General features: G+C 43.9%; 1 protein-coding gene and 1 long non-coding RNA gene across 6 annotated transcripts; one reads left to right on the forward strand and one right to left on the reverse strand.

Moving 5' to 3' along the window:
- The first annotated feature begins 312 nt into the window (after positions 1 to 312).
- Positions 313 to 24,184, forward strand: LOC116600553 (neuroblastoma breakpoint family member 6-like protein). 5 transcript variants are annotated; one of them, XM_032360607.1, is made up of 9 exons: positions 5,312 to 5,407; positions 5,803 to 6,018; positions 8,365 to 8,464; positions 10,257 to 10,492; positions 13,978 to 14,029; positions 14,985 to 15,145; positions 17,509 to 17,616; positions 18,401 to 18,520; positions 24,090 to 24,184. In XM_032360607.1, the coding sequence occupies exons 2-9, from the start codon at positions 5,841 to 5,843 to the stop codon at positions 24,098 to 24,100; spliced, it is 966 nt and encodes a 321-aa protein (XP_032216498.1). In that variant the 5' UTR covers positions 5,312 to 5,407; positions 5,803 to 5,840; the 3' UTR covers positions 24,101 to 24,184. The 5 variants fall into 5 exon arrangements, with proteins under 5 accessions (XP_032216497.1, XP_032216498.1, XP_032216499.1 ...); XM_032360608.1 differs by having other exon boundaries at positions 17,512 to 17,616; XM_032360606.1 differs by lacking the exons at positions 5,312 to 5,407; positions 24,090 to 24,184 and adding an exon at positions 313 to 403 and having other exon boundaries at positions 18,401 to 19,628.
- Positions 24,068 to 26,395, reverse strand: LOC116600556. The gene is made up of 2 exons (XR_004289710.1): positions 26,105 to 26,395; positions 24,068 to 24,171 (listed from the first exon to the last, which is right to left on the reverse strand). It is a non-coding gene; the product is annotated as an uncharacterized LOC116600556 (long non-coding RNA).

The following is a 26,395-nucleotide window of genomic DNA, read 5'->3' on the forward strand; positions in this document are numbered from 1 at the left end:
GCCGGCGGCCCCGCGCGTCACGCACCTGCGCGTCGCCGGTCCGACCTATTTCACCAACGCTGCCCGGAGTTGGCGCGCTGGCTGCAAGCAAGGGTGCGGGCCTCGGACTGGCGAGAGGGGCCGCGCTGGAGGGCCCTGCTTCTCGAGGCGGGACCCGAAAAGGCTCATTGAACGCGTAGAGCCCAGGAAGAGGCTCCAAGGCGGCCCAGCCTGGGGTCCGAGCGTAGTCCTCGCCGCTGGTGTTGTTCGCCACAGGCGGGCCGCCGGGAGAAGAGCGTGTGGCTCCCAGACCGCGGCCGAGAAGAGAAGAAACGCGATTTCGGACGGAGCGGCTGTGTGGCGCGAGAGAAGGGTCGGCGTCGGAGATGAGTGTTCCGGCGGAGCGTGCAGAGCAGAGGCTAAAGTAGGGGGGAAGCGCAGGGCGGCGGGTTGTAGTGGGGCGGGACCCGGGGTCCGCTTCCGGGTCGCGGAAGCTTCCTGAAAGCTGTCTCGGTCCGCGCCGCCTGGATGCTGCATCCCCCGGAGTCCACCCGCTGATGTGGGGACCCCGGGGTGTAGCGCCGGGCGCTTCTCCTCGGCAACCTCGCCCACTCTTTCCAAAGGAAAAGAGCTGATGAAAACAGGACTAAACAAACGACTGGACTCCAAGAACCTTTCTTTTCCAGAGTCTCCCCCTCCAGAGCCAGCGATTTTCACAGCCCTCCCCCAGTGCTGCTTACCCAGAAGCATTAAAAATGAGCCTTCTCATTTTTAGGGGAATATAAAATAAGCAGGGGATAAAACTGATTTTCTCGTATGTGCTGCTCTCTACTTGGAGTTCATTCTTGTCCGTAACTTTACCAAGACCACAGAAAAGTCTGAGGCCCCTTCTCTGTAGCTTCCCTCACACCCACACTAATTCCTCCACACAAAGCTTTCCTTTCCTTAGGCGGCTGATGCCTTCCTAATCACCAGGGTGTCTGCTGGGCCCCACAGCTTCTCTCCTTCATTTCTCGATACTCGCTGCAGAGTGAGACGCTGCTCAGCGGTCAGCCCAAGACCCAGCATGCTAACCAGTGACCTAGTGACACCTAAACTTCCAGATACCTGCCAGCAGAAAGATCAGAAGTAGCAATGACTTTGTCTGTCAGGTATTCAAAATGACCCACCGGGAGCCTGGGTGGCTCAGTGGATTAAGCCGCTGCCTTTGGCTCAGGTCACGATCTCAGGGTCCTGGGATTGAGTCCCACATCGGGCTCTCTGCTCGGCAGGGAACCTGCTTCCCTTTCTCTCTGCCTGCCTCTGCCTAATTGTGATCTCTGTCTGTTAAATAAATAAATAAAATCTTAAAAAAAAAAAAAAAAAGACCCACCATACTCACCTGTCCTTTCAAAGACAGAGAGCTATGAAAAATATTTCGTCGTTGAGACCCCAGCCTGTAATTAACCTAAGGGATATAGTTGCCCTTTTTCCTTTTTAGCGTTGCCTCCTGAGACCCACAACCCTGTAATAAGCTGTCTTGCTAGTGCAATAGGTAATAGAGAGCACTGGGCACATAGAAGTGCAAGGAAAACCCTTCTTTGACCAGCAGTGGAACCCAGACCTCACACATGGAAGGCCAGAATTCTGCTACTGAACCACTGATGCTTGTTTCTCAACTGCTGGAGAGCGGGTCTACTCAGAGTCTCTGGAAGGATTTCGAAAAAGCAATTCTAAAACAGCTTTTTACACAGCTGTTCTCTTTGGAAAACAGGTGGCACGTAGAAAACACTTGCGGCAAAGCCTTGCAATGGGGATTTATGTAAAGTAGCACTACGAAGTAATGTCAGTCAAATAAAAATACCTGATTTGAAAGTGCCTAATTCTGGAGAGGGTGTACGCTGGACTCTCTTCCCAAATAGATAATAGATTTCTAGAAAAATATCAGAAAATGGGGTTGGCTCAGTTGGTGGAGCATGTGACTCTGTCTCAGTGTTGTGAGTTTGAGCCCCATGTTGGATGTAGAGATTACTTAAAATTTTTAAAGAAAAAGAAATTAGTTAGACTCTTGTTTGGTCCTAAATCTAGTGTGGACCTACGGAAAGCTAATTTCCTCCCTGACTGAAGCAGTCTCTTTGCTCTCCCATTGCTTGGTGCCTCCCAAACCCTTTCCTTCCATTTTTTTTCCCACCAGTTCTTTACATAGTGAAGGTTCAGGAGGCTGGCTCATTGGGTATGGGCTGAGTTACTCAGGAAAATTAGGGTGATAATTGAGTATTGCACCTCTGAAGCTTCTTTTGAATGTATAGAAAAGAGCAACACACCATCTTGGCCACAGAAGGTAGCCAGGAAAAAACAATTTGACATTTCCTATTAACTCTAGAATATCCCTTCTTCAACCAAGTTGAAAACATCCTCCTTCCTTTGTCTTTGTATGAGAGTCCAATCTTCACTTACAGTTAGCCTGGTACAGACCTGGACTATTTTTGATATATATAGCTGGAACTGACTTTTACACCTAATTTGAGAGGATTTGAATCCTTTGTAATTGGTTGTATTTAGTGTTGGTTGGAGATTGCTGACAGTTGTTTTTCACTTCCACCACCTCATTGTGTGATTTCTATTGCTTAAAAAAAAAAGCACTTTTCCCTGCCTGAGTCCTGAGATTGAGTCCCACATTGGGCTCCTTGCTCAGCAGGAAGCCTGCTTCTCTCTCTCTCTGCTGCTCCCCCTGCTTGTGTTCTCTCTCTCTCTGACAAATGAATAAACAAAATCTTAAAAAATCTTGCAGAAGATCAACAAGGAGATAGAAGACTTAAACAACATGACATAAGAGACATCTATAGAAGGCTCCAGCCACCAAGAACAGAATAATACAGTTGCTCTCAACTGCACTTAGAACATTGTCTAGGATAGACCATACTCTAGACCATGAAAAAAGCCTCAGTGTGTTTTTTTGTTTGTTTGTTTGTTTTTTAAAGATTTTATTTAGGCTCCCCGCTGAGCAGAGAGCCCAACATGGGGCTCGATCCCAGGGCTCGATCCCAAGACCCCACATGGGGCTCGATCCCAGGACCCCCTGTCCCAGGACCCCCTGTCCCAGGACCCCACGTGGGGCTCGATCCCAGGACCCTGGGATCATGACCTGAGCCGAAAGCAGATGCTTTAACCCACTGAGCCACCCAGGCACCCAGGTGCCCCAGCTTCAGTATGTTTAAAAGGACTGAGATCTTTAAATTTTGAGACATCTCACAAACCAATACTGTCACTCTTTCGCTTTGTCATGAATGTTCAGTGACACATACAGAGGTGGCCATGGTTACACATAATGTGGGCCACTAGCCTGGAAAAGCAAAACAGCTAAACAGAAGAGACAAATATTCTAGAGAAGTTTCTCTAGTGTCAGGCACACAACCAGGGATAAATTGCTCCATGGAAAGTAAAGAGGTGTCGGAGGATCACTTTCTCTCCTAACTGTCTCTCTCTTTAAAACTTCAGCCTCTATGTCACTACATGTCATTGCATAGAAATGCTGTGAATCACCACTAACCACCATACACCCAATGACCTTGATTTTTACCTTGCTCTGACAAAACAACCACAAGTCAGCAGATAGGGGTCAGTACAAACTATCAATCTGTGTTCTACAAAAACTGCTCTGGACATAAGAATAATATTACTTTGGGGTTCCTGGGTCACTCAGTTGGTTAAGCCTCTGCCTTTGGCTCAGGTCGTGATCCAGGGTCCTGGAGCCCTGCATCTGGGCTCCTTGCCCAGGAGGGAGCCTGCTTCTACCTTTGCCTGCCACTCCCCCTGCTTGTGCTATTTGTCTCTCTTTGACAAATAAATAAGATCTTTAAAAAAAAAAAAGAGTAACAAGTGTATAAGTGTATAAGTCTCCACTGCATGTATTCAAAGACATGTACAAAAACTCTTTAAATGACTTTGACAGGGTGCCTGGGTGGCTCAGTGGGTTAAGCCGCTGCCTTCAGCTCAGGTCATGATCTCAGGGTCCTGGGATCGAGTCCCGCATCGGGCTCTCTGCTCAGCAGGGAGCCTGCTTCCTCCTCTCTCTCTCTGCCTGCCTCTCTGCCTACTTGTGATCTCTCGCTGTCAAGTAAATAAATAAAATCTTTAAGAAAAAAATGACTTTGACAAATGGGAAAGATACCCTGTGGAGCTAGAATGATTTTCATAGGTGACAATCACAAAATACCTGTATAGAGATTAAAACACAGTGCAATCCACACATACAGGAGGAGGGCAAGGCTAGGAAATAGGAATGTCAAACTTGACTTCAAGTTTAATGAAAACCTAATATACTTCCTCAATGAGGGAACAGCAGCAGACATCACCCTGGGCTATGACAAGAAGAAAATTCAGACAGGATAGAAATCTTTATAAATTAATTATTCACACATTGAATATTATACTCCTATTTTTTCTTATAATGTTAAACTAACCTGGAATAAAACTAGAGAACCAAAGAAGAACACCAAGACCCAGGGCATCTGGGTCGCGCAGTGGGTTAAAGCCTCTGCTTTTGGCTCAGGTCATGATCCCAGGGTCCTGGGTTTGAGCCTGGCATCAGGCTCTCTGCTCAGCAGGGAGCCTGCTTCCCCTCCTCTCTCTCTGCCTACTTGTGATCTCTGTCAAATAAATAAATAAATTTAAAAAAAAAAAAAAGAACACCAAGACCATCAACAAGTTTTAAATTTTTTTTTAAAGATTTTATTTATTTATTTGACAGAGAGAGATCACAAGTAGGCAGAGAGGCAGGCAGAGAGAGAGAGAGAGGAGGAAGCAGGCTCCCTGCTGAGCAGAGAGCCTGATGCGGGACTCGATCCCAGGACCCTGAGATCATGACCTGAGCCGAAGGCAGCGGCTTAACCCACTGAGCCACCCAGGCGCCCCAACAAGTTTTAAATTTTAAAACTTTGAAATTTTTCCTGACGGAAAAGTGACTTCATGACAATCCTTAAGGTGATAAAAGAATTTGGGAAAATACTGATTCCTTATCTTTTCTATGCACTTACAAGAATAAACAGTGAAAAATGTGCTTATATTTTAGAGAGACATGTGGTATCAGCACCTGGGCACACAAATACTGAGTGGCTGCTGGGGGTGGGTGGGCTCTGCATCAGTGGTGACCTTCACAACAGACCAGGTGACCTTGTGTATCGGCATGGCCTCAGCAACTGGAAGACAGGGGCTCCTAAGATTCCACGACAGCTCTGACTTTCCAGTTCTGTTATTGTGACTCCAGACAGTTACCTGGCAGCCTGGGTGCTCTGTCTGGCATTCTTACCAGAGCCTAAACTGTAGGCAGTGCCCCAGAGGGACACAGCTGTAGGCAGTGCCTCAGGGCTCTGAGCTCTGGTATCTTCTGCCTTGTTTTTGTGGTTAAGAATTCTTCAGTTGTGGAATGCTGACAAAGTTTGGCCCCAACGTAAGTATGAATTTCATCTAGATACTTTCAACTTGTTTAATTCCATTTTTTCCCCCGCTTAATGAAACTTCAAGGTATAATTTACAAATTATAAAACTCACTGGGATTGTATATTTCAGTGATTTTTTTTTTAGTAATTTACCGGGCAGTGCAGCCATCACCATAACCTTTTCTCTCTCTTTTTTAAAGATTTATTTATTTACTTGACAGAGATTGCAAGTAGGTGGGGGTCGAGGTGGCGGGGGGAGCAGGGTCACCGCTGAGCAGAGAGCCCTATGCGGTGCTGGATCCCAGGACCATGACCTGAGCCGAAGGCAGAAGCTCAGCACACTGAGCCACCCAGGCACCCCACTTTTCACTTGTTTCTAATTATTTGTGGGGTTTCTGCTCCCCAGGTTCTGGCTATACTTCTTCTACCACCACAAGCTTCAGCATGGCAGAATCTCTCACCACCTTCTCTGATCCAAGGACAGAAATGAGCATCCTGGAAACCAACCAGTACTTGTGCTCCCAGCTGGAAAAAAGCAAACAGAACTTCTGGAACCTCATGGAGAAATTCCTCACATCCAAGGCTACTGCTTACATCCTGGCCAACCAGCTGCAGAAATACAGTAAGCCCCCTGGGTTCACAGTCACCAGAGTCATAAATGATGGCCTGTTTTCCCCATGAGAAACTAAACACTGTCCAAACGTTGTTTGCCCTCCATCAAAATCTTATTCTGACTAGACTCCTGGAAAGGTAGAAGTGGGTATTTTACCCTCAATTTGCAGAAGATGGAAACACTGAGGCACAAAGGAATAAAGTTTACAGTGAGAGGTAAGGAGGCGTAGAGGCTAAAACCTAGTTCAGACACTGAATTATTTTTTCTCTCTCAGGAACATGTGTCAGATTCTAGAAACATATAATATCACTGTTGGCTCAAATTTCTCAGGATTCAATTCCAACTTTGACTAAGTACCCCTTTGCAAAGCATTGTGCTAGCTGCACTACGAGTGTATGAGTATTCTTTGCTGCTTTATAGGAGCTTAAAGCTGTCTGTTCCCAACTGAACCGCAGATACCTGGAGATCAGAACATCGATAGCAGACACAGAGGGAAGTCCTGATGCCTAGAGCAAGATTTTTTTCTCATATGAGTTCTAAGAAGCTGTTCCTCACACTCTGGTGAGATTGAAAGTATTTCCAGGAAAATCAGAGACTTTAATACCTTTTTAGTCTCTCCCTGAGTATGAACTTTGCAGACAGCAAGCTAGTCCACGATCTGGGCTTTGAGACGGGTAGCCAGAATAAGGGTGAGGCTAAGAGGGCAAGGCCTCCAGTCCAGCAGATCCAGTCAGTGTAGGAGCTGGCCCTTTCCTCTCCATGCTCAGCTCTCACATTTGGAAATCCTTGGACAATCCCAAACCTGTTGGTAATAGGGGCCGGCGAGGGGGTTGATGTAGTGACCAAGGGAACCATGATGGAGTGAGGACACATGAGAGGCAGGAATATTAGAGGAAGATTCTTGCTGATATTAAAGTGCTGATATTTCAGATTTCTACAGTTATCTTTCACTAAATCAATGGGGGATAAAATTTATTATCCAACTTACTAGACACGGAGAAAAAAGTTAAAAAGCCTACTTATTAAAGAAGGAAAAGCTTTAGGATGTGGAAATATAAGGGTTTTTGTTTTTGTTTTTGTTTTTACATCACTCATTCACATCACAATTGTAAGACAAATTTTTTGAAGCTAGAAAAGAAAAAAGATACCACCAGATCTTAGTGTAAAGGTATTACAGTGCAGTGATTAAGAGCATGTATCCTGGGGCCAGACTTCTGGGGTCAAATCCAAGTTACCCTCTTTGTACCTCAGTTTTCTCATCTGTAATGGTAATAAGAATAATATTTACCTTTTCAACTAGTAGTGTTGATTACATGATACTAATTCTTTTTTCTTTTTCTTTTCTTTCTTATTTTTTTTTTTAAAGAATATTTAGGGACATCTGGGTGGATCAGTTGGTTAAGCGGCTGTCTTTGGCTCAGGTCATGATGCCAGGGTCCTGGGATCAGGTCCTGCATCAGGATCCTTGTTATGTAGAGAGTCTGCTTCTTCCTCTCCCTCTGCCTGCTGTTCCTTCTGCTTGTGCTCTCTCTCTTTCTCTCAAGTGAATAGAATCTTAAAAAAACAAGGCAACTGTTTAAAAAAAAGAATATTTATTTATTTGACACAGATTGAGAGGGAGAAAGAGAGCACAAGCAGGTGAAATAGCAGGGAGAAGGAGAAGTAGGCTCCCTGCCGAGTATGGGCTAGATCCCAGGACTCTGGGATCTTGACCTGACCCAATGGCAGACACTTAACCGACTGAGCCACCGAGGCATCCCTACATGATACTAATTCTTGAAAATCTAATAGAACAATGCCATGGAGGCACTATGTATTAGTTTTCCCTCTAACTCAACACCTGGTAGCATTTGAACATACATCTTTCAGATTTTTGCCCCTCCAGATACCTGTTACATAGTTGTATCCAGATAAACTTAGAAATCTTTGAAATTTGGGGGGCATTATTGAAACTCTCAACATGGAGAGCTATCAGTCTTACAACATATGGAGACTTCCCCAACACACAGGATATCAGTACTTCATGTCCTAGGTTAACGGTTTACCTAAGAGGCTATGAGGCTTGGTAAAGTGGCCCAAGATTTGGAGTCAGACCTCAGGAGATAATGAATTCTGACTTGTCTCCTTCCATTTCAGCCATCTTGAGTAAGTTACCTGCCCATGAGCTTCTATTTCCTCATATCTAAAGTGCCATATAGTGTGGGAGATTGAGGAATGAGATGTGGGAATCCCAGCATGGAGCCTGGTAATGGGGTTCCATTTGTCCTTGGGATGGACCCTGCCGCCTCCTCTGAGGGCAGCAATCACAGCAGCATGTCCAGCTTTCCACTGAGGCAGATGTGTCTATTTTCTCAGAGAGTGAAGAGTACAAAGGCCTCATCGAATCCGTGCTGGAGGAAGAAGTGCAGTTTGACAGGGAGCTGGCAGAGAAGACAAGACCGACTGCAAGGCTTGGGTAAGGAGGTACCTTTGTGGGAAAGTGGGAATTACTATGTGAAGTGGGGCAGCCCAGGCTGCTGGTATAAAGAGCACTTTTGTCCAAGGAGAGGGATAAAAAAGTCCATGGCAAGCACAGAACTAGATAAAGACCATTGGTGGGGCTGTGGGAATTGGGTGGTAGAGTAGCTAGGGGCCTGGGGTTCTCCCTTAAATAGCACATGAATAAAATGGAGACAGATACCTGAGTTGGAACACTAGCAGTATGGCTTCTAGTTGTGTGAGCTTGGGCAAATTCACTTGACTTTCCTGCATCTCAGTTTCCTCCACTACTTCACCTGCAAAATGAAAATACAAACAGTATCATAACCCTCAGACGGTTATGAAGATTAAATGTATGATTCCGGGGCACCTGGGTGGCTCAGGGGGGTAAGCCTCGGCCTCCGGTCCAGGTCCTGATCAGGTCCTAGGATGGAGCCCCGCATCTGACTCTTTGCTCAGAGGGGAGCCTGTTCCCCCTCTCTCTCTGCTTGCCTCTCCGCCTCTTATGATGCCTCTCTCTCTCTGTGTCAAATAAATAAATAAAATCTTTAAAAAAAATGCATGATTCCAAGTTAGAATCATCTGTGACACATACGAAGCTCTCAACAAATATTTTCTGTGATTATTATACTTTTATTTTTTTATAGGTGTGGTGGTTATCATTAATGGACTAACATTTTCTACCACAAGAGAGATTTTCCCAGCTTTCCAAAGTGCCCTTTCATGATACGTTTCTCCTCAACTTTGATTTTTTTTTTCCCCTAAGTACCATACTATGTGGAGCACTAACTGTAGGGCTGTTGGGCAGATGGATGATCAAGCAGCTGTTATCTGGAAAATAGGTTATTAATGTGCTGAGGACTAGCATGGTCTATCCTCAGAGGGTATCAAATATAGGCCGGATTGTGGCATTCAAGATGTCTTTTAGCCCTCTGTTGAAATGAAATCTGAGAAGCTCAAGTGTGTATCTACTAAAGCAGAGATACCTGATTGAAGGAAGCCTAGGTCTGGAGCCCTCACCAGCTCTGACACTTTATAGAAGCTCTGTGGGATAGAGTTTGAAAGACGGTCTGTGCAATATCACTCAGTAGGACAGCAGGGAGGAGATTCAGGCATCAGATGAGACAGATGACTATAAATGTCTAGTCCAGCTTTAGGATTATGTGGTTCTCAGTATTAACTGAATACCTGCTTGTGTGTGTACACTCTGTCGAGCACTGTAAGTTGTGTGATACGTAGTACTGTCTCTTACCTCAGAGAGCTCACATTTTGGATTGAAGTCCATGTTAAATATTTGTATAATCATTAAAAAATGGTGAAGACCCACTTAGAGTGATGTAATTGTTGTTACTCAGAACTAACTTACTCTTCACTATCTCCTGATTATGGCTTATTTTCATGGCACTCAAAAGAATGCTATCTTTCTTGACCCTTTCATTGATTTTTCTTTTCATCCTTTGAATCAACACCACGTGCACCCAGCCAACACTTCGGCTTGTGTGTGTGTGCACCACATTTTCTGCATAATGCTGGATGACCTATATTCCATGGAAATGGATGTGGGCTGAATTGAGGAACTGCAGGGGCATCTTTTCAAAGTAAAGTTAATTTAAAAAGAAACAAACCCAGTACTGTTTCTTCATTCCCTCTGCCACAGGCAAGTCACACAACTTGTGTAAAAATTCAACTTGGGAAATTTCTTAGGGGCCTTCTATGAGATGTCTCTGCTGAAACTCCCATAAGCTATGTGCCATTATATTTTACTTTAGGAAATATGATCCCCTGATTCAGGCTCAGGCCCGAGAACTGACCCACTTACGACAGAGGATACAGGAAGGGAAAGGTGTCTGTTATCTTTTCATTCAGCATACAAAGAGCATGGTCAAGTCTTTTAAGGGCATCCTCAGGAGCACTGACATTGCCCACTACCAGGGACAGAGATTCTGTGAACAACTGGCCCACGGAAGCCAGCTGGCAGAGAACCTTGCCAGCAAACTCGTCACTGGTAAGTTGGCTTACAAGCTATGGAGACCCTTAGATCCTCCCCAAGGTCCTTGCCTCCCATAAGTCCCCATGCTTCCATGACTCTAAGAGTGACTTTTTAGCCAGATGTCCTGTTTTGTGCCCTTCTCAGCCTATTGATAGTGACGCTATCAGGTAGAAATACCTAGGAGCACTCACCTGGGCCCAACATGAGCCCCCACAGACATTTCCTCTTTCTTTTAAGGATAATTGATTTACAGTAAAATGGCACACTGTAGTGTCAGTGCTGTGAGCTTTGAGAAATGCATACACAGAGGTGTAAGCGCGGCCACAACCGGGATATAGAATAGTTCCATCACCACTCAAAGTTCCTTTGTGCCTCTATGTAGTTGAACATTGTCTCCCACCCCAGTTTCTGGCAGCCACTTGATCTGTTTTCTGTTCCTACAGATTTTCCATCTTCTGAATGTATCGGTAGTTTCTTTGTTTTTCCACTGTTGAGTACTATTCCATTATATAGATACACCACTTTTATTTATCTACTTACCCAGTGAAGGGCATTTGGATTATTTCCTGTGTGGGGCAGTTATGAATAATAGCTATCAAGATTCACATATAGGTTTTTGTGCGAAAATACATTTTCATTTCACTTCACTTGGATAAATACCTAGAAGTGGGATTGCTGGGTCACATGGTAAGTGTATGTTTAACCTAGAAGAAACTGCCACACTGTTTTCCAGTGTGGCTATACCATTTCAGAGTCGCACTGGCATTGTGTGAAGGTTTCAGCTGTTCCCCTATATCAACTTTTAATAATTTCAGGTTTTTGTTCTTTTGCTTTTTGTCTTTTTAGCAAAAGTGTAGGTGCGGGAGAAGACACTGTGGTTTTAATTTGCATTTCCTTAATAGCTAATGATTTTAAGGATCTTTTCATATGCCCATTTACTGTCCTTATATCTTTGGTGAAGCCAGTATTCAAACATTTTGTCATTTTAAAATTGAGTTGGTTGTTCTTATATTATCAAGTCTTGAGGGTTCTTTACATTTCTGGATACGAGTCCTTTATGAGATATTTAATTTGCAAATATTTTCTCCCGGACTATGGTTTATCTTTTCATTCTTTAGCAGTGTCCTCAGAGAGCAGAATTTCTTAATTTTAATGAAGTCCAATTTATGGATCATGCTTTTGTAGTTATATATCTGAGAACTCTTTGCCTAAAACAAGGTCCTTTTCCTTTCCATATAAATTTTACATTCAGCTTACCATTACCTTTTTTTTTTAATATTTTATTTTTTTAATAGAGATCACAAGTAGGCAGAGAGGCAGGCAGAGAGAGAAAGGGAAATAGGCTCCCTGCTGAGCAGAGAGCCCGATGAGGGGCTCAATCCCAGGACCCTGAGATCATGACCTGAGCTGAAGGCAGAGGCTTTAACCCATTGAGCCACCCAGGCACCCCCATTACTGTTTTAAAAAAACAGCAGCAGCAACAAAATCCTCTTGGGATTTTGAGTGACATTGTTTTGAATCTATGAAAAGTTTGAGGAGGATTGACATTTTTAATAATGCTGAGGTTTTGTTTTGGGGGTTTTTTTGCCAGAGAGAGATCACAAGTAGGCGGGGAGGCGGTGGTGGTGAGGAGCAGGCTCCCTGTTGAGCAGAGACCCTGAGATCATGACCTGAGCCCAAGGCAGAGGCTTAACCCACTGAGCCTCCCAGTGCCCCAGTGCTGAGTTTTCTGGGGCACTTGAGTGGCTCAGTTGGTTGAGTGTCTGACTCTTGGTTTTGAATCAGGTCCTGATCTCAGGGTCCTGGGATTGAGCCCTGTGTGGGTTCTCTCCCTCTGCCTCTCCCCTGCTCGCTCACTCTCACTGAAATAAATAAATCTTAAAATAATACTGAGTTTTCTAACTCAGTAATAATACTGAGTTTCATAGTGCCTTGTTAGGTTGAGGAAGTTCCCTTTTTTTTTTTAAATTTTTTATTTTTTATAAACATATATTTTTATCCCCCAGGGTACAGGTATGTGAATCACCAGGTTTACACACGAAGAAGTTCCCTTTTTAAATTTATTCATATTTGAATGAACAAACAAAAATTTTGTTTTTTGTTTTATGATGGTGACTGCTGACAGTAAAGAAAATTAAGTCTCCTAATGCAAACATGAGCAGGCATGGTCCAACCAAGAAATGTTTCCAAGTTACTTGAGAAAGTTCTTTTTATTCCTTATTTTCCAAAAGTTTTATTTTGAATAGCTGTCGAACTCAGATGTATTTTATTCATTTATTGAAATGATCGAATATTATATCATAAGACCCTGGGTCCTATTAAAACCCTATGGAAATTATTTTTTAGCAGGCAGTCAACACCATTAGGTTCAGACTCCCAAGTTCTGTCTCACCTTTCAATGCCTCTGATAGGCAGCTGTTTGGGTTGGTCCAGCAAATACGTTACTCAGGTTTAGTCTGGATTAGGTGGTAGTTTATGTGGTAATTCAGTTCTCTAATCCTTTGTCATGATTCGTTGGGTCTATTCCACATATATTCGGTTTGGGGGTGAGTCCTGGGACTTTTGTCAGCTCATAGACCATTTTCTAGCCTTTCTTCTCTCTGGTATTTCTTCCATACTTTTTAGTTTCCCAAGGGTCCCTTTTCCAAATTCTTCTGTTCAGAAAGATTGAGTTCACTCAGAGATTTCTCTTCTCACACTATGTTGCAGTTCTGCATCACTGGGGCTACTTTGAGAGCGAGGAGACAAGAAAATAGAGAAATAGAAAATAAAAGGGAGCATTCTTCACACTTTTTAGGCAAGAGGTCCCTTTTTCCTGGTTCTTTTGATCAAAGAGTTAGATTCTCCATTGTGATTTAGGTCACAATTCAGCTGCCTTGACAATATAGTTCTGCAACTGTGGTGATCTCTAGTTGGGGTCAGGAAAAAAAAAGGAAGGGGAGATTCTCTTCATACACTCTGGCAAGCACAGGTGCCTTTGTCCAGTCATTTGGTTAGAAGGGCTAGGTGGGTTCTCCTGAAGTTTTTGGCTCCTCCGAGATTGCAGTGTGTTCTTCATGAGAGCCTAACAGGACACACAACCTTGTTCTAGCCAGCAGCTAGCTGTGTGGCAAAAATGGATGTTACAGCTGGAGAAGTCCACAAGGCAGCTGAGCAAGGATTCTGAGCATCGGACAAAAGACATTTTAAACTTTTTGCCTTGGCTTGGTAGCAGATGTCATGGTAATGATTTGCCATACCAGGAAAACACCATCAGTGTTTCTCAGGAAAACCTGCCAGGCTACTTCTCTAAAGACACAACCTAAGCCTTCTCTCTCAGAGCCTTCTGAACAAACATGCAGAGTGTTTGTTTCCAATCATATAGGGCCCCATATTTGTGATCAGATACAATCACATATGATCAGAAACACAGTACTGATCCTATAGGCCCTCGTATTTGTAATGTGTGAAATGGGACTTGCTCAATTTCTGACTGGCTGTTTCTGTTTTTTGGCTCACAGAAAATTACAATGATAAGAAGGATGAAGATGGACAGGAGCCATTGGCACCCAGGTAAATGAATATGAAGTGATGACAGAATTGTGAAGTCTAGAGAAGACTTGAGAAGCTATAGCCACGAGGCCAAATGCCCAGATGCAGGGAAAAAACTCAAAAACTGCTGATTGTACCTATTTCTTTCTTTCTTTCTTTTTCTTTTACATTTTTAAAAAGATTTTATTTATTTGAGAGAGAGAGAAAGCATGAGAAGGGGGGAGAGTCAGAGGAAGAAACAGACTCCCTGCTGAGCAGGGAGCCCCATGCAAGACTCCATCCTGGCACTCCAGGATCATGACCTGAGTCAAAGGCCATTGCTTAACCACCTGAGCCACCCAAGTACCCCTGATTGTACCTGTTTCATTCATTCATCATAACAGTGTTTGTCCTTTGAAACAATGCTGTCTGTTCTCTGTGCAGTTCTTGTATTGGTTACCATTTCCTAGTAATTCATTAAGTTTAGTTAGACTAGAGTCAGTCTGACATAAGGGCCAGAGATCCCTGGTTTCTGTATTCTAAAAACCTGTACTGTTAAAAAAAAAAAAAAGAAAAGAAAAGAAAAAAGAAAGAAAGAAAGAAAAAAAAAAACAGAATGAGACATTGTCTCAGGAGCCAGTATTTAGGGGACCACTTCATATTATATTAAACAAAAGTTGTCCACAGCGTTTTGAAACTGTTATCCTAGGTCTTTGTGTGTCATTGAGTGTATTTTCTCAAATAGCCGGGTCTACTTCCTCATCCACATGTTACGTAATCAGCACACAGAACAGCTGCTGCTGCTCCCTTTTGCCCAGCTCTATGTACAGTAACCCCCGTCAGAAGTAGAGTGTTAATGCTTTCTTTCTCATCCAGTTGGCCTCTTTGATTTCTGGTGTCTAATCCAGGAGCTTCAGACAGGACCACTTCTAAAGCTGTGGTTCCAGGTTGCCTTTGTTTAATCTCCTGACTTCTCTCCTTCCTGGCCCCCACCCAGGCTCAGCAAGGAGCTCCAGGAGGAAGTGAATGAAGCCCAGGAAGACTCACTAGATGAACGGTATTTGACTCATTCCAGTCGCTGTGACTCTGACCAGCCTCCCAGCAGCAGTGCCTTCCCCTCTGATGTGCAGGAAGCCAGTTCTGCTGTGGAAGTCACCAGTGAGTATTCCCATTGTAAAGAGAATAAAACCACCAACATTGGAAGAATGGAGAATAAAGCTCCAGTAGCTTCTACATGCTTACTGCCTCTCTCTAGGCTGCATGAGATCATCTCTGCAGGCAGGCCCTAAAGACTGACCTTGAAACAGTGCTTAGGCTGAACGCAGTTCTGGTACCAAGTTTCAAGTACAGGTCCGTGGTGGCTCAGGTAATTTGCATTGTTCCTGGTCCACACCTCATCTCAGTCACTCTGGCCCCCGCTGGCATGTGCGAGCTGGTGGACTCCAGGCAAGCCAGACTGAGGGTGAAGGGATCATGACAGGCTCTCTGCTATCACTTCAGCTGTGTACAGAAATCTAATAGACCTCCTCTAAGATAAAGCATCTTAGTTGTATGTGTATAGGTATTGTTTATGTATCTGAGTATTGCCTGAGAAATACCAACAGTTTTGCCTACATTTTTGGAGGTGGAGTATCATGGTTCTAGTCTCCAGTCTTCATCTCCCTTCAGATGACTTGCTTCCTTAAAAAGTTCCATCTTGGGCGCCTGGGTGGCTCAGTGGGTTAAGCCACTGCCTTCTGCTCAGGTCATGATCTCAGGGTCCTGGGATCGAGGCCCGCATCAGGCTCTCTGCTCAGCAGGGAGCCTGCTTCCCTTCCTCTCTCTCTGCCTGTGATCTCTGTCTGTTGGATAAATAAATAAAATCTTAAAAAAAAAAAAAAGTTCCATCTTAGTACCAGAACATCTGCTGGCTTCCCTAAGGACAAGGCTCAGCTCTTAGCAGCCCCTGGGTAAATGGCTAGGGTTCCCATCCTTTGGGTGACACCATTTTAAAAAAATGTCTCTGGGTTTAGTCTCAGTGCTATAATCTACTCTAAACCAACAGCCAGCCTATCTACTGGGAAAAAAAGGCCTAATCTACCAGCCATGCCACTAGCATGCCCCTTTCCTAAGAAACCCCAAACTAGTCAGTGTAGTTCCTCTAGGCATATAAGAGTCCCTAGGGGAAGCAGCCTCACTGATGCGTTTGTGTGCGCGTGTGTGTGCACGTGTGTGTGTATGTGTGTGTGTGTGTGTTTGGAGATTAAAATCTCAACCTTCATCATCTTTTCCTTTTTTGACTTTGACTTTTCTTTGAGGATAAAAGTTTGGACTATTAGAGAATTACATGTCTTAAGTCATCTTATAGGCATGAGTAAGAGACTTTTTGAGATTTTATTCATTTAGGGGCGCCTGGGTGGCTCAGTGGGTTAAAGCCTCTGCCTTTGGCTCAGGTCATGATCCCAGGGTCCTGAGATCGAGCCCAGCATGGGGCTCTCTGCTCAGCAGGGAGCCTGCTTCCTCCTCTCTCTCTGCCTGCCTCTCTGCCTACTTGTGATCTCTGTCAAATAAATAAATAAAATCTTAAAAAAAAAAAGATTTTATTTATTTATTTGAGAGAGAGAGAGACTGCAGGGGGAGGAGCAGAGAGAGAGAGGCAAATAGATTTTTTGCTGACCACGGAGCCTGATGTGGGGCTTGATCTCACATTCCTGAGATCATGACTTTAGCAGAAATCAAGAGTAAGATGCTCAATCTACTGAGCCACCCAGGCACCCCAAGAAAGAGACTATCTTTTTTTTTTTTTTAAGATTTTATTTATTTATTTGACAGACGGAGATCACAAGTAGGCAGAGAGAGGAGGAAGCAGACTCCTGCTGAGCAGAAAGCCCAATGTGGGGCTCGATCCCAGGACTCTGGGATCATGACCTGAGCCGAAAGCAGAGGCTTTAACCCACTGAGCCACCCAGGTGCCCCGAGAAGGAGACTATCTTAATCCACTCAGTGATCCCTGAGTTTTTTAATGTGATATAAGCCATGTTAGGTTTTGTCTTTTTTGCCAATGGTGGGTACCTTTTATTACCCAGGCAGTCCCCTTACAGAGGCTTCCTCATTCCTACTTTCCATTTCACCTGGAGATGTGACATCTATTAAAGATGTTCAGTCATAAATCATGTGGGAGAGGTATTTAGTAGAGACATTTCCCGTACCAGAAAGTCTTACCTCAGCGGTGCCCACACCTTTCCCAGTACTAGATAAGCCCTACTCGGAAGGATTCTTTGGTATTTTCCTGCCTTGTGTCAACCCCCTTTATGCTTCCCAGATCCTTGTGTGAGAGGTAGTCCTGTGGAGTTTGCTTAGCACTGGACCATGCTTTGAAGTTATTTAAAGGACTGTTAGAGGAAGTTCCTTGGTTTTCCCTGATGAAAGAGGAAGTTGGCAGAAGAATGGCAAAAGGCAGGGATCTTACTGAAAGGCCACCCCATTGGTGATAAGGATTCTCCATCTTCTACCTCATTCCCTGTCTGGTGGAATGGCTGCAGAAGATGAGATCCACAACCTGTACCAGCACCTGAGGGAAATTCTTTTCATCAATGACTGCCTTCAAGAAAAGCTGGAACATCATCTCAGCATTTCTGACCAAGGAAACGGTAGGGGGGAGCCCAAGTCTGCCTGCTTCTGGCATTATGTATCCTTCTAAGGATCTGCCGTGTGTGTGTTTCAGGGCTTCACAGATTGCAAGAACTTGATATACCTTACTTCATATACTCTTAACAAATGGCCCAACTAGGGAGAATAGGGCAGGTATGAATATTCCTACTTTTTAGGTGAGTAAATAAGCTCAGAGATTTGCCCCAAGGCTGAGTTATGCCTCCATCTTTGAGTTGTCTGGCCTCCTAAACCCTCCTTGTGACTCCTCTGCTATATCCTTTCTGCTGCCCCTCTCCTCTCACATGGTGGTCATCCAGTAGAACTCAGGTTGCTGAGTAACGCCTTCAGCAGAGTGAGGGTCTCTGCTGCTGCCATCCTCATCCCCTTCTCTAATGTCTTCATTACTCTTCATTGTCCTCAGCGTGGTTCTTCTCCTCACATCCTTCTTCTGGATTGCACTCACACAGGGGCCATCATTCCTCAGTCTTGGACTGGGTCAGAACAGTGACTGGGCCTCTTCTCCACACCAAAGCAGCAGCTATATCGTGAGAAAAGTGTCCTTCATAATTTCAGGCATTGGGTGTGATAATACTAATGAATGAGCTGGCACTTGTTAAGGGCCTTGTGAAAATTAAGCTTCTCTCCCATTACACTGAAGACCCAACCTTTGAGTCCCCAAACTTTTCTTATGGGCTGAGAAAGAAGGGAGAAGGAATTGCAGAAAGCATTATCTCAAGTGAATGTGTTTAACTTGGCCTAAACTGTAATTATTTCCTGGACTAGGATGCACGTCTAACCTTAACAGGCAGAGCTTGGAGTCTGCTTCCCAGCTGTACAATGAAAACAGAGGTATCAGGGAAGAAAGTCTGAGCCTTCTGGCTCACCTGAATCGTATTTCCAGAGGTAAGTGGTCAAAACCCACGAGACAGTCTATCGCCCTGGACCCTCAAGGAGGACAATCAGCCTCGTTGTCTTGTGCTCTTCTTATTTTTCCAGCGACATGCTTATATATCCTCACACAGCCAATGAGCGCATAGAGTACAGAAGGGGGCGAATCACAGAGGGAGGCTAAGCAAGATGACTGCGCCAGCAACCAATGATATACGCTTCCTCTTAGGGCGTTCTGCTTAGTCTTATGAGGCAACTTTTCTTGGCAGCTCGCCAGGCGCCATCTTTTAATGGCGGAGGCCACCCTGGCCAGGGGCCTGCCTCCAACAACGGTCACTCTCAGCCTTCTTGTCTCTTGCCATACCCAGCTATAAAAACAAAAAGTGTTCAGGAGGCCACAGCTACCCAAAGCCTTGTGACTCACAATTCTCAATGTAGAGAGGGCTCCCTCTTAGGTGCTCCCTCTACAAGTCCCCAGACTCCAGGCTCCACGAAGGAGTACCTCTGAGAAATGTATCATTTTAGGTATAAACCACACCTCACTAATGCAAGCCTGAGAAGAAAAGAACAATCCTCAAAGGTGAGAGGACATAAAACAATAATTTTAATTGAGTAAAATTTGCCAAGATTAGATAAACTCTGTCTTAGAATGCTGAAAGAACAAGCAAACAGAATTTAGAGGTCAGTAGTCTTTGAGGAAATGTGAGGACCAGAAATGAGCTTAAAAGGAGCAAAACCCCAATTTTGAAATGGATGAAAATAGGGCACTAAAAAATTGAGATAAGTGTAGCTTATATTGATCCTTGGCAAAATACAAATTCATTGCACTAAAACGATAATATTCCAGTCACCTTATGGTTCCCAGCTTGTACTATTGAGAAAAGTCAAATCAAACCAAATTACCCTCAGGTTGGCAAAAATATTCACAAACCTGCAAAATATCTTCCACCTATGCCCTATACACCAGACTCAGTATTTACTAAGTTTTTGCCATGTGTAATGCCCACCTCAATAGACATTCCTGCCTGATCTTGTAGATGTCAGTTAAGAAAGCTCCCCTAAGGGGTGCCTGGGTGGCTCAGTGGGTTAAGCCTCTGCCTTCAGCTCAAGTCATGGCCTCAGCGTCCTGGGATTGAGCCCCACATCAGGCTCCCTGCTCAGGGTCCTGGGTTTGAGCCCTGCATCAGGCTTGCTGCTCATAGAAAAGCCTGATTCTCCCTCTCCCTCAGCTGCTCCCCCTGCTTGTGTCCCCTCTCTTGCTGTCTCTCTTTCTATCAAATGAATAAATAAATAAAATCTTTAAAAACAAAAATTAAAAAATGATTTTACTTATTTGAGAGAGAGAGAGCACGTGTGTGTACACGGGCTGGGGCAGGGGCAGTGAGAAAGCGAGAAGAAAACTCCCTACTGACTCACTGAGCAGGGAGCCCGATGTGGGCGCTTAGTCGCAGGACCCTGGGATCATGACCTGAGCCAAAGGCAGACAAAACTGAGCCACCCAAGCACCCCTCCTTTTGCCTTCTTGTACGTTGCTTTTGTTTCCAAGGACTTTTCTAAATAGGACAGACCTCAGATTACTGGAACCAGTTGCCTGGTGGCTCAGAGAGTGGAAGGACCTGGGAGTTTGTATCAATCCCAGAGACCCTACCTGTAAATCATTATCCATGTTCTATAGGTATAGGCAAAGGAAAGCCCAGCTGCTTGACCTGAGGAAGACTTTGTGCTGAATTAACTTTGGGAAAATGTAATCTAGAGGTGAACTTGGAAAAGACCCAGATAAATAAGCAGAAGGAAATCCAATTGAGAAAGAGATTCACCTCAGATCAAAAGAGGGAAGAGTTAAATCTTTAGGTCCCGTGGGAAAGAAGCCCATGGTGAGACAGCTAGAGAGAAACAAAGAGAACCATGGGAAATAGGGATGGTCTCCTAAGTAGCTTTATTTTTTTTATTTTATTCTTATTTCTTTATTTGACAGAGACACAGCGAGAGGGGGAACACAATCAGAGGGAATAGGCGAGGGAGAAGCAGGCTTCCCAGCTGAGCAGGGAGCCCCGTTGTCAGATGCTTAACAACTGAGCCACCCAGGCGCCCCTCCTGAGTACCTTTAACTCATGCTGTCATTGTAATAACCTGGTAAGGTTTTGCCTAACACAAATGCCCAGATATCACAGCTAGAGATTCTGATTTAAATGGTTTCACAGGTGTTTGGGGTATTAGTTTTTAAAAGTTTCTAGGTGATTCAAATATGTGGCTACGAATGAGAAGGACCACCAGTCTACTAAGATCTCGGCTCATCAGTACAGAAGTATCCCAAATGATGCAATTACTTACGAAAGGCCCATGCTAGCCATTGATGGGATTTGCATTCCTCTTTCAACAGTCTTGTTTGTATAGCATGGAAAAAAAGAGAAAAGAAGAGGTAGATGAATGGGTTAGATGTATAACTGATCTCTAGAGCAGATAAAGGAAATGAAGATTTTAGATATTTTTGGGGGGGGGGGATTGGATGTTTTAACTTGAAAATAATCTTTACACCAAATCTGATGCCTTCAAAAGCTTTTAGATCTTACTGTCCTAAAGAGAATATAGCAGCAAAAAAATCTAAAACTTTAGAGAACAAATTTGTATTTATACTTGGCTTCCCTATGCTGAAGTGAAATATTTAAAAATAAAATCTTTCCCCAAGAATTAGTTTGGAAAGAATTTAGTGGTAAGGAACACCTAAGAATGAGAAATTACTTTTTGAGTTTTCACTTAGAAACTCAGTTGACCTAGTGGAAATATTCCTCCAAATGTTCCTAAGGAGCGTCTGTGTTGCCATGGGAACTGGGGAGACCTCCAGCCTTTGGTGCTTCCACCTAGCCAGACCAGAAGGGGTTACTGAAGGTTCTTGGTCTTGTCACAAGAAGAAATTCAAAGACAGACATGTAGCCCAGTGGATTTAGTAAAGAAGCAGGAAAGTTCGTTAAAGCAAAAAATACACTCTTAAGCTATGAGAGCAGGCAAGCTCAGGAGAGAGGTAGAGCAGCATCCCCTGGGGTTTGGGTTTCTTACAGTCACAGTTGTTAACTAGGGGGGCGTGAAGCAGGGCTTTGACTTTTTCGTCCTAATTTGGTCAGGGGTTTCCTGTTATGGCATTGCCATCTTAGCTGGTCTGGTTTGATCTCGCTTCTTGTAGTGTGTTGGCCAGGACTGGCCTCTGACCCTCCCAGTAGCTGCCCATGACCATCTCGTTGACCTCCATATCCTGTCAGAACCTAACTTCGTACTCTAACAACCTGATGGAAAATTAATGTTACAGGCTCTTGGCTCTAAAGGGTGTAAATGGATCAGTCCAAGCTTTAACTTTGCTTTTATTTGCTAATTTTCCCTTTTCTCTTTCTGATGATTCCTCTCTTTCTCTGTAATCTCTTAAGAAGAGACTCTATAGTCTTATTCCTGTCCCAGCCAAGGTACTCAATATAGCTTGGAGCCCATTGGCTTCCTGTTGGCTTCCTCCAGATTGGAGCCGTTCCTCTCCCTTTTTTTCTTAAACTTTGTGACATACTAAAAAGGCTCAAGGCATGGATCTTAGTCTCAGGATTTTCATTTATGGGTCTTGTGTCTTTAATTACTACTTGACCTATTGATACCACGATTTCAAGGCCAAAAGTGGAATTGGATTTGGATAGTAAATGGATTCCAGTACCAATTCCAGCTTGGAGGGGGGATGTTTCCACAACAACAATTTTTGGGGACACCAAAAATTGAATTCCATTCTGATATTACCTACCAGGTTTACCAAGTAGAAGATAGCATTAGGTTCCACAGGTTAAGGGTTCAGTCCTGTGAGACTGCCCCCACCCTGGCCCCCACTTCAGATGCTGGTAGCAAATCCAAGTTGTCACCTGTATATCTTGACTATAAATCAGTTTCCTGAGAACCCCCTCTTAGGGTCTGATTAATTTGCTAGAGTGTCTCAGAGAAGTCAGAGAAACATTTTACTTACTAGATTACTGGTTTATTTTTTCCATGTATACGTGTGTGTGATCACTGCGCCCAGTGTGGGGACTGGAACTCATGATCAAGAGTTGCATGCTTGGGCCGCCTGGGTCTGCCTTCAGCTCAAGTCATGGTCTCAGGGTCCTGGGATGGAGCCCCGCTCTCTGCTCAAAGGGGAGCCTGCTTACCCCCCTTTCTCTCTGCCTGAGTCTCTGCCTACTTGTGATCTCTGTCAAATAAATAAAATCTTAAAAAAAAAAAAAGTTGCATGCTCTACTGACTCAGTCAGCCAGGAGCCCTGATTACTGGCTTATTTTAAAAAGGTTTAACTCAGGAACAGCCAGAGGAAGAGATGCATAGGGCAAGTCATGGGGAAAAGGTACAGAACTTCCCTGCTTTCTGTGGGAGCTCTACTCTCCCAACACCTCCACATATTCACCAACCCAGAAACACTCTGAACCCACATCTTTTGGGTTTTTAATGGAGGCTTCATTACATAGGGATGATTGAATAAATCATTGGCAGTTGACTGAAGTCAACTTCAGCCCCTCTCTCATCCTCAGAGGTCAGGGGGATATGTAAGACTAAAAGTTTTGGGGGCGCCTAGGTGGCTCAATGGGTTAAGCTTCTATCTTCGCTCAGGTCATGATCTCAGGGTCCTGGGATAGAGCCCTGGATCAGGCTCTCTGCTCAATGGGGAGCCTGCTTCCCCCCCACACCCCTACCCCGCCTGCCTCTGCCTACTTGTGATCTCTGTCTGTCAAATAAATAAAATCTTTTAAAAAATTTAAAAAGACTAAAAGTTTGAACGTTCCAAATAGTAAGGTTGGTAATCACCTTCCATCCTTCCAGGGCTTTCCCAAGGTCACCTCATTAATATAACAAAAGACTAATGCCAAGCATTTTAAGAGTTCTGCCAGAAACTAGAACAAAGATCAAATTTAAATTTCTTATACATCACAATATTACAGATTGTGTGTAAGGACCCTGCTGTTTTTCACATTCTAGGACTCCTACCTTGGTATCACCCTCCCATATATATATATACATATATATATATATAAATAGTATATTTATACACATAGATAGTATATATATACACATAGTATATATATACACATATATATATGTGTATATATATGAATGACATGTATTAGGAGCATGAAAATCTTTTTTCATGCAAAGTATGCTCTTATTTCTAGTACAGACTATTTCTGAATATACATGTTTGAAGCAAGGCACATCTCCTGGGAGGTGTAAAAGGTCTTCATTTTTCTTCAGAAGAGTAGAATGTAGAATAAATTGATCCTGAGGGAGGTGATGGTAGGGATCTGTCTAGCCCACTTGCAGCAGTTTGAGTAGGGCTATCAGCATTATGAGGTGGTGGGACCCTGTATTCTACACCACAGGGCACATGATATATTTTAAAGGACTTACCTTCTAATCTGCTAGTGTAACTCTTTCCAGACTGTAGTTTACCACCACAACTTACCCACTTTTCAGGTTGCACTCGGCTTCACTTCTTCCTTAGCTGTCACTTCAGCCTCAAATAGCAGAACTAATAAAAAATTCTCATTTAATTTTTTTTTCTCTTTTATTTCAGGTAAGAACTAACAGTGGAAATACGAAAAGTTCTTATTTCAGCAACGCTTAGTCATAAATAGTTTCCCCATTGATGAGAAAAACTAAAAAAAAAAAGTGAAATTCCCAAATATGAAAGCAAGAAGACTTCATCTCTCAGAATCAACTTTCACAGCCACTCTAGATTTTTACTCCAGATGGATCGTTTGCAGAAATCTCAGCTCTTCAGCCTGCAAATTTGACAACTACGTAAGAAACATCAATATGCGGATTCACTGATGATTGTGAGATGCCTCACCCTTTTCTCTCCCTACCCCCATCCTGTGGATAACTGGAGTCAGCAGCAGCTGGAATAAAATGTCAAGGACTTGGATCAAGAATAAGCCAGAATAATGTCTTTGCAGACTGTTCATCAGCTCTTCAGCACATGTCCATTTCCTTGAAGGATGAAAGTTTAGAAATCTCAAAGAATAGAGTTTATTTTATATATACTCTGTTGCCTGTCATTTTTCTCTAACAATTCAAATTTACAAAGTGTTCTTTCTCCACCTAACAACAGGAAACTCAGTATGTCTGCTATATTTATACCCCAGAGTGACAGCAACCAAGGCTGGATGCATCACTTCATTCCAAAGTTAAATGTTATTGAGCACCTGGTATTAGATACAAAAACTACATTGTGTCTCACACTCTGGGAACTGAGATAACTCAGGCAAAAATTCTGCCTTTACAGGTGTCTCTAAGCAGAGCAGCAGTCTCCTATGTGTCTACTGGTGAGGAACCCAAAGAAAGGATGATACTGATGAAGTTTTAGAACCAAAGTGGGGTTCAGTGGGCTGAGGTCCGGAGCCGATGACCAAGAAAGAATTCTTGAGACATCTTTGGTGCAAAATGGTGGTTTATTAAAGCATGGGGACAGGACCCGTGGGCAGGAAGAGCTGCTGCCCTGGGTTGTGAGGGATGGCAGGTTATGTACCCTGCGGTTGGGGGAAGGTGAGGGGAAGGGAGGTTTCAACCGAGTTTTCATATGTTAAGGAGGGCCTACAAGGTGCGGGAGGAGGCCTTGCCCTTGTGGCTTGATCAATGTCGTCTTTAGGCCAGCCATTAACATGAACATAGTTGGGAGATTCTTGGTGGGGTGTTAAGATCCTGCTATCATTTACATTCCCTTCTACCTCAGCCTCCTCCAGTTTCGTTTATGGTGGGGAGGGAGACATTAGGGCTTGAGGAACTTAAGAGTTATTTGCCTCTGGAACTTTGTGCTATTGATAAGGTAACCTCCCTGTTTGTAGATCTCCAGGACATTTGTAGAGCAAGGGAGATTCCTGTCTTGCAGGATTGTGATCTCTGCAAGTTAACTATTTGTTTATCGTTTATGGCAGTCAGGGGTGCCTGAGGAATGCTACACATATTACAGAGGGGAGCGGGTGGAGAGGGGGTGCAAGGCGCCAGCTTTTGCTTTGTCTTCAGCCAGCCTCCTGCTCCCTCATCAATACAATCACTGCCGGAGAAGGATCCTGAGGATTTCTGTTCACCCTTGTACTTCCTGCATAGGTCTAGCAAAAGTTGCATCCTAGAGGTCTCTGTTTAGAGGACACAGAGAGAAATAGTGTATCTACAGGAACTGGTAGGTTTCAGATAACTCCACTCTCATTTGGATTTTTTTTTAAGATTTATTTATTTGATAGAGATTACAAGTAGTCAGAGAGGCAGACAGAGAGAGAGAGGAAGGGAAGCAGGCTCCCTGCGCTGAGCAGAGAGCCCAATGTGGGACTCGATGCCAAGACCCTGGGATCATGACCTGAGCCGAAGGCAGAGGCTTTAACCCACTGAGCTATCGAGGCGCCCCTGGATTTTTTTTTTTTTTTAGGATTTTATTGGACAGAGATCACAAGTAGGCAGAGAAGGGGGTGGGGGGCCCTCGTTTGTATTTTTTTCCCTGAATAAGTACCCATTGATTTGTCTTTTGCAATTAAATATGAAAGCCAGACATCTTATTCTGAAGCTTTGAAACATATAAAGTAGCCTCAAACCTACCAGGTTTCCAGGCTTGAAGGTTGATTAATGTAGGAAGGACAAATCCTAGATGGCAGGAAAGGATCCTTTAGATGGGTGTGTATAGCAAACTAGTGACATACATTTTCTTCTACTGGTAGGTTGTATTGAGGACTGCCATACCTTTTTGCAAGGGGGGAGACCCATAGAGGGCCAATTTTTAGTCCAGGACTGAGCTGTTCAGTATCCTAAATTTTACAATCAAAATTATTTTCTTTGAAACATTTCCAACCGGGGCGCCTGGGTGGCTCAGTGGTTAAAGCCTCTGCCTTC

This window comes from Mustela erminea, chromosome 10 (genome assembly GCF_009829155.1).
Source record: "Mustela erminea isolate mMusErm1 chromosome 10, mMusErm1.Pri, whole genome shotgun sequence".
Classification (NCBI taxonomy): Eukaryota; Metazoa; Chordata; class Mammalia; order Carnivora; family Mustelidae; genus Mustela; species Mustela erminea.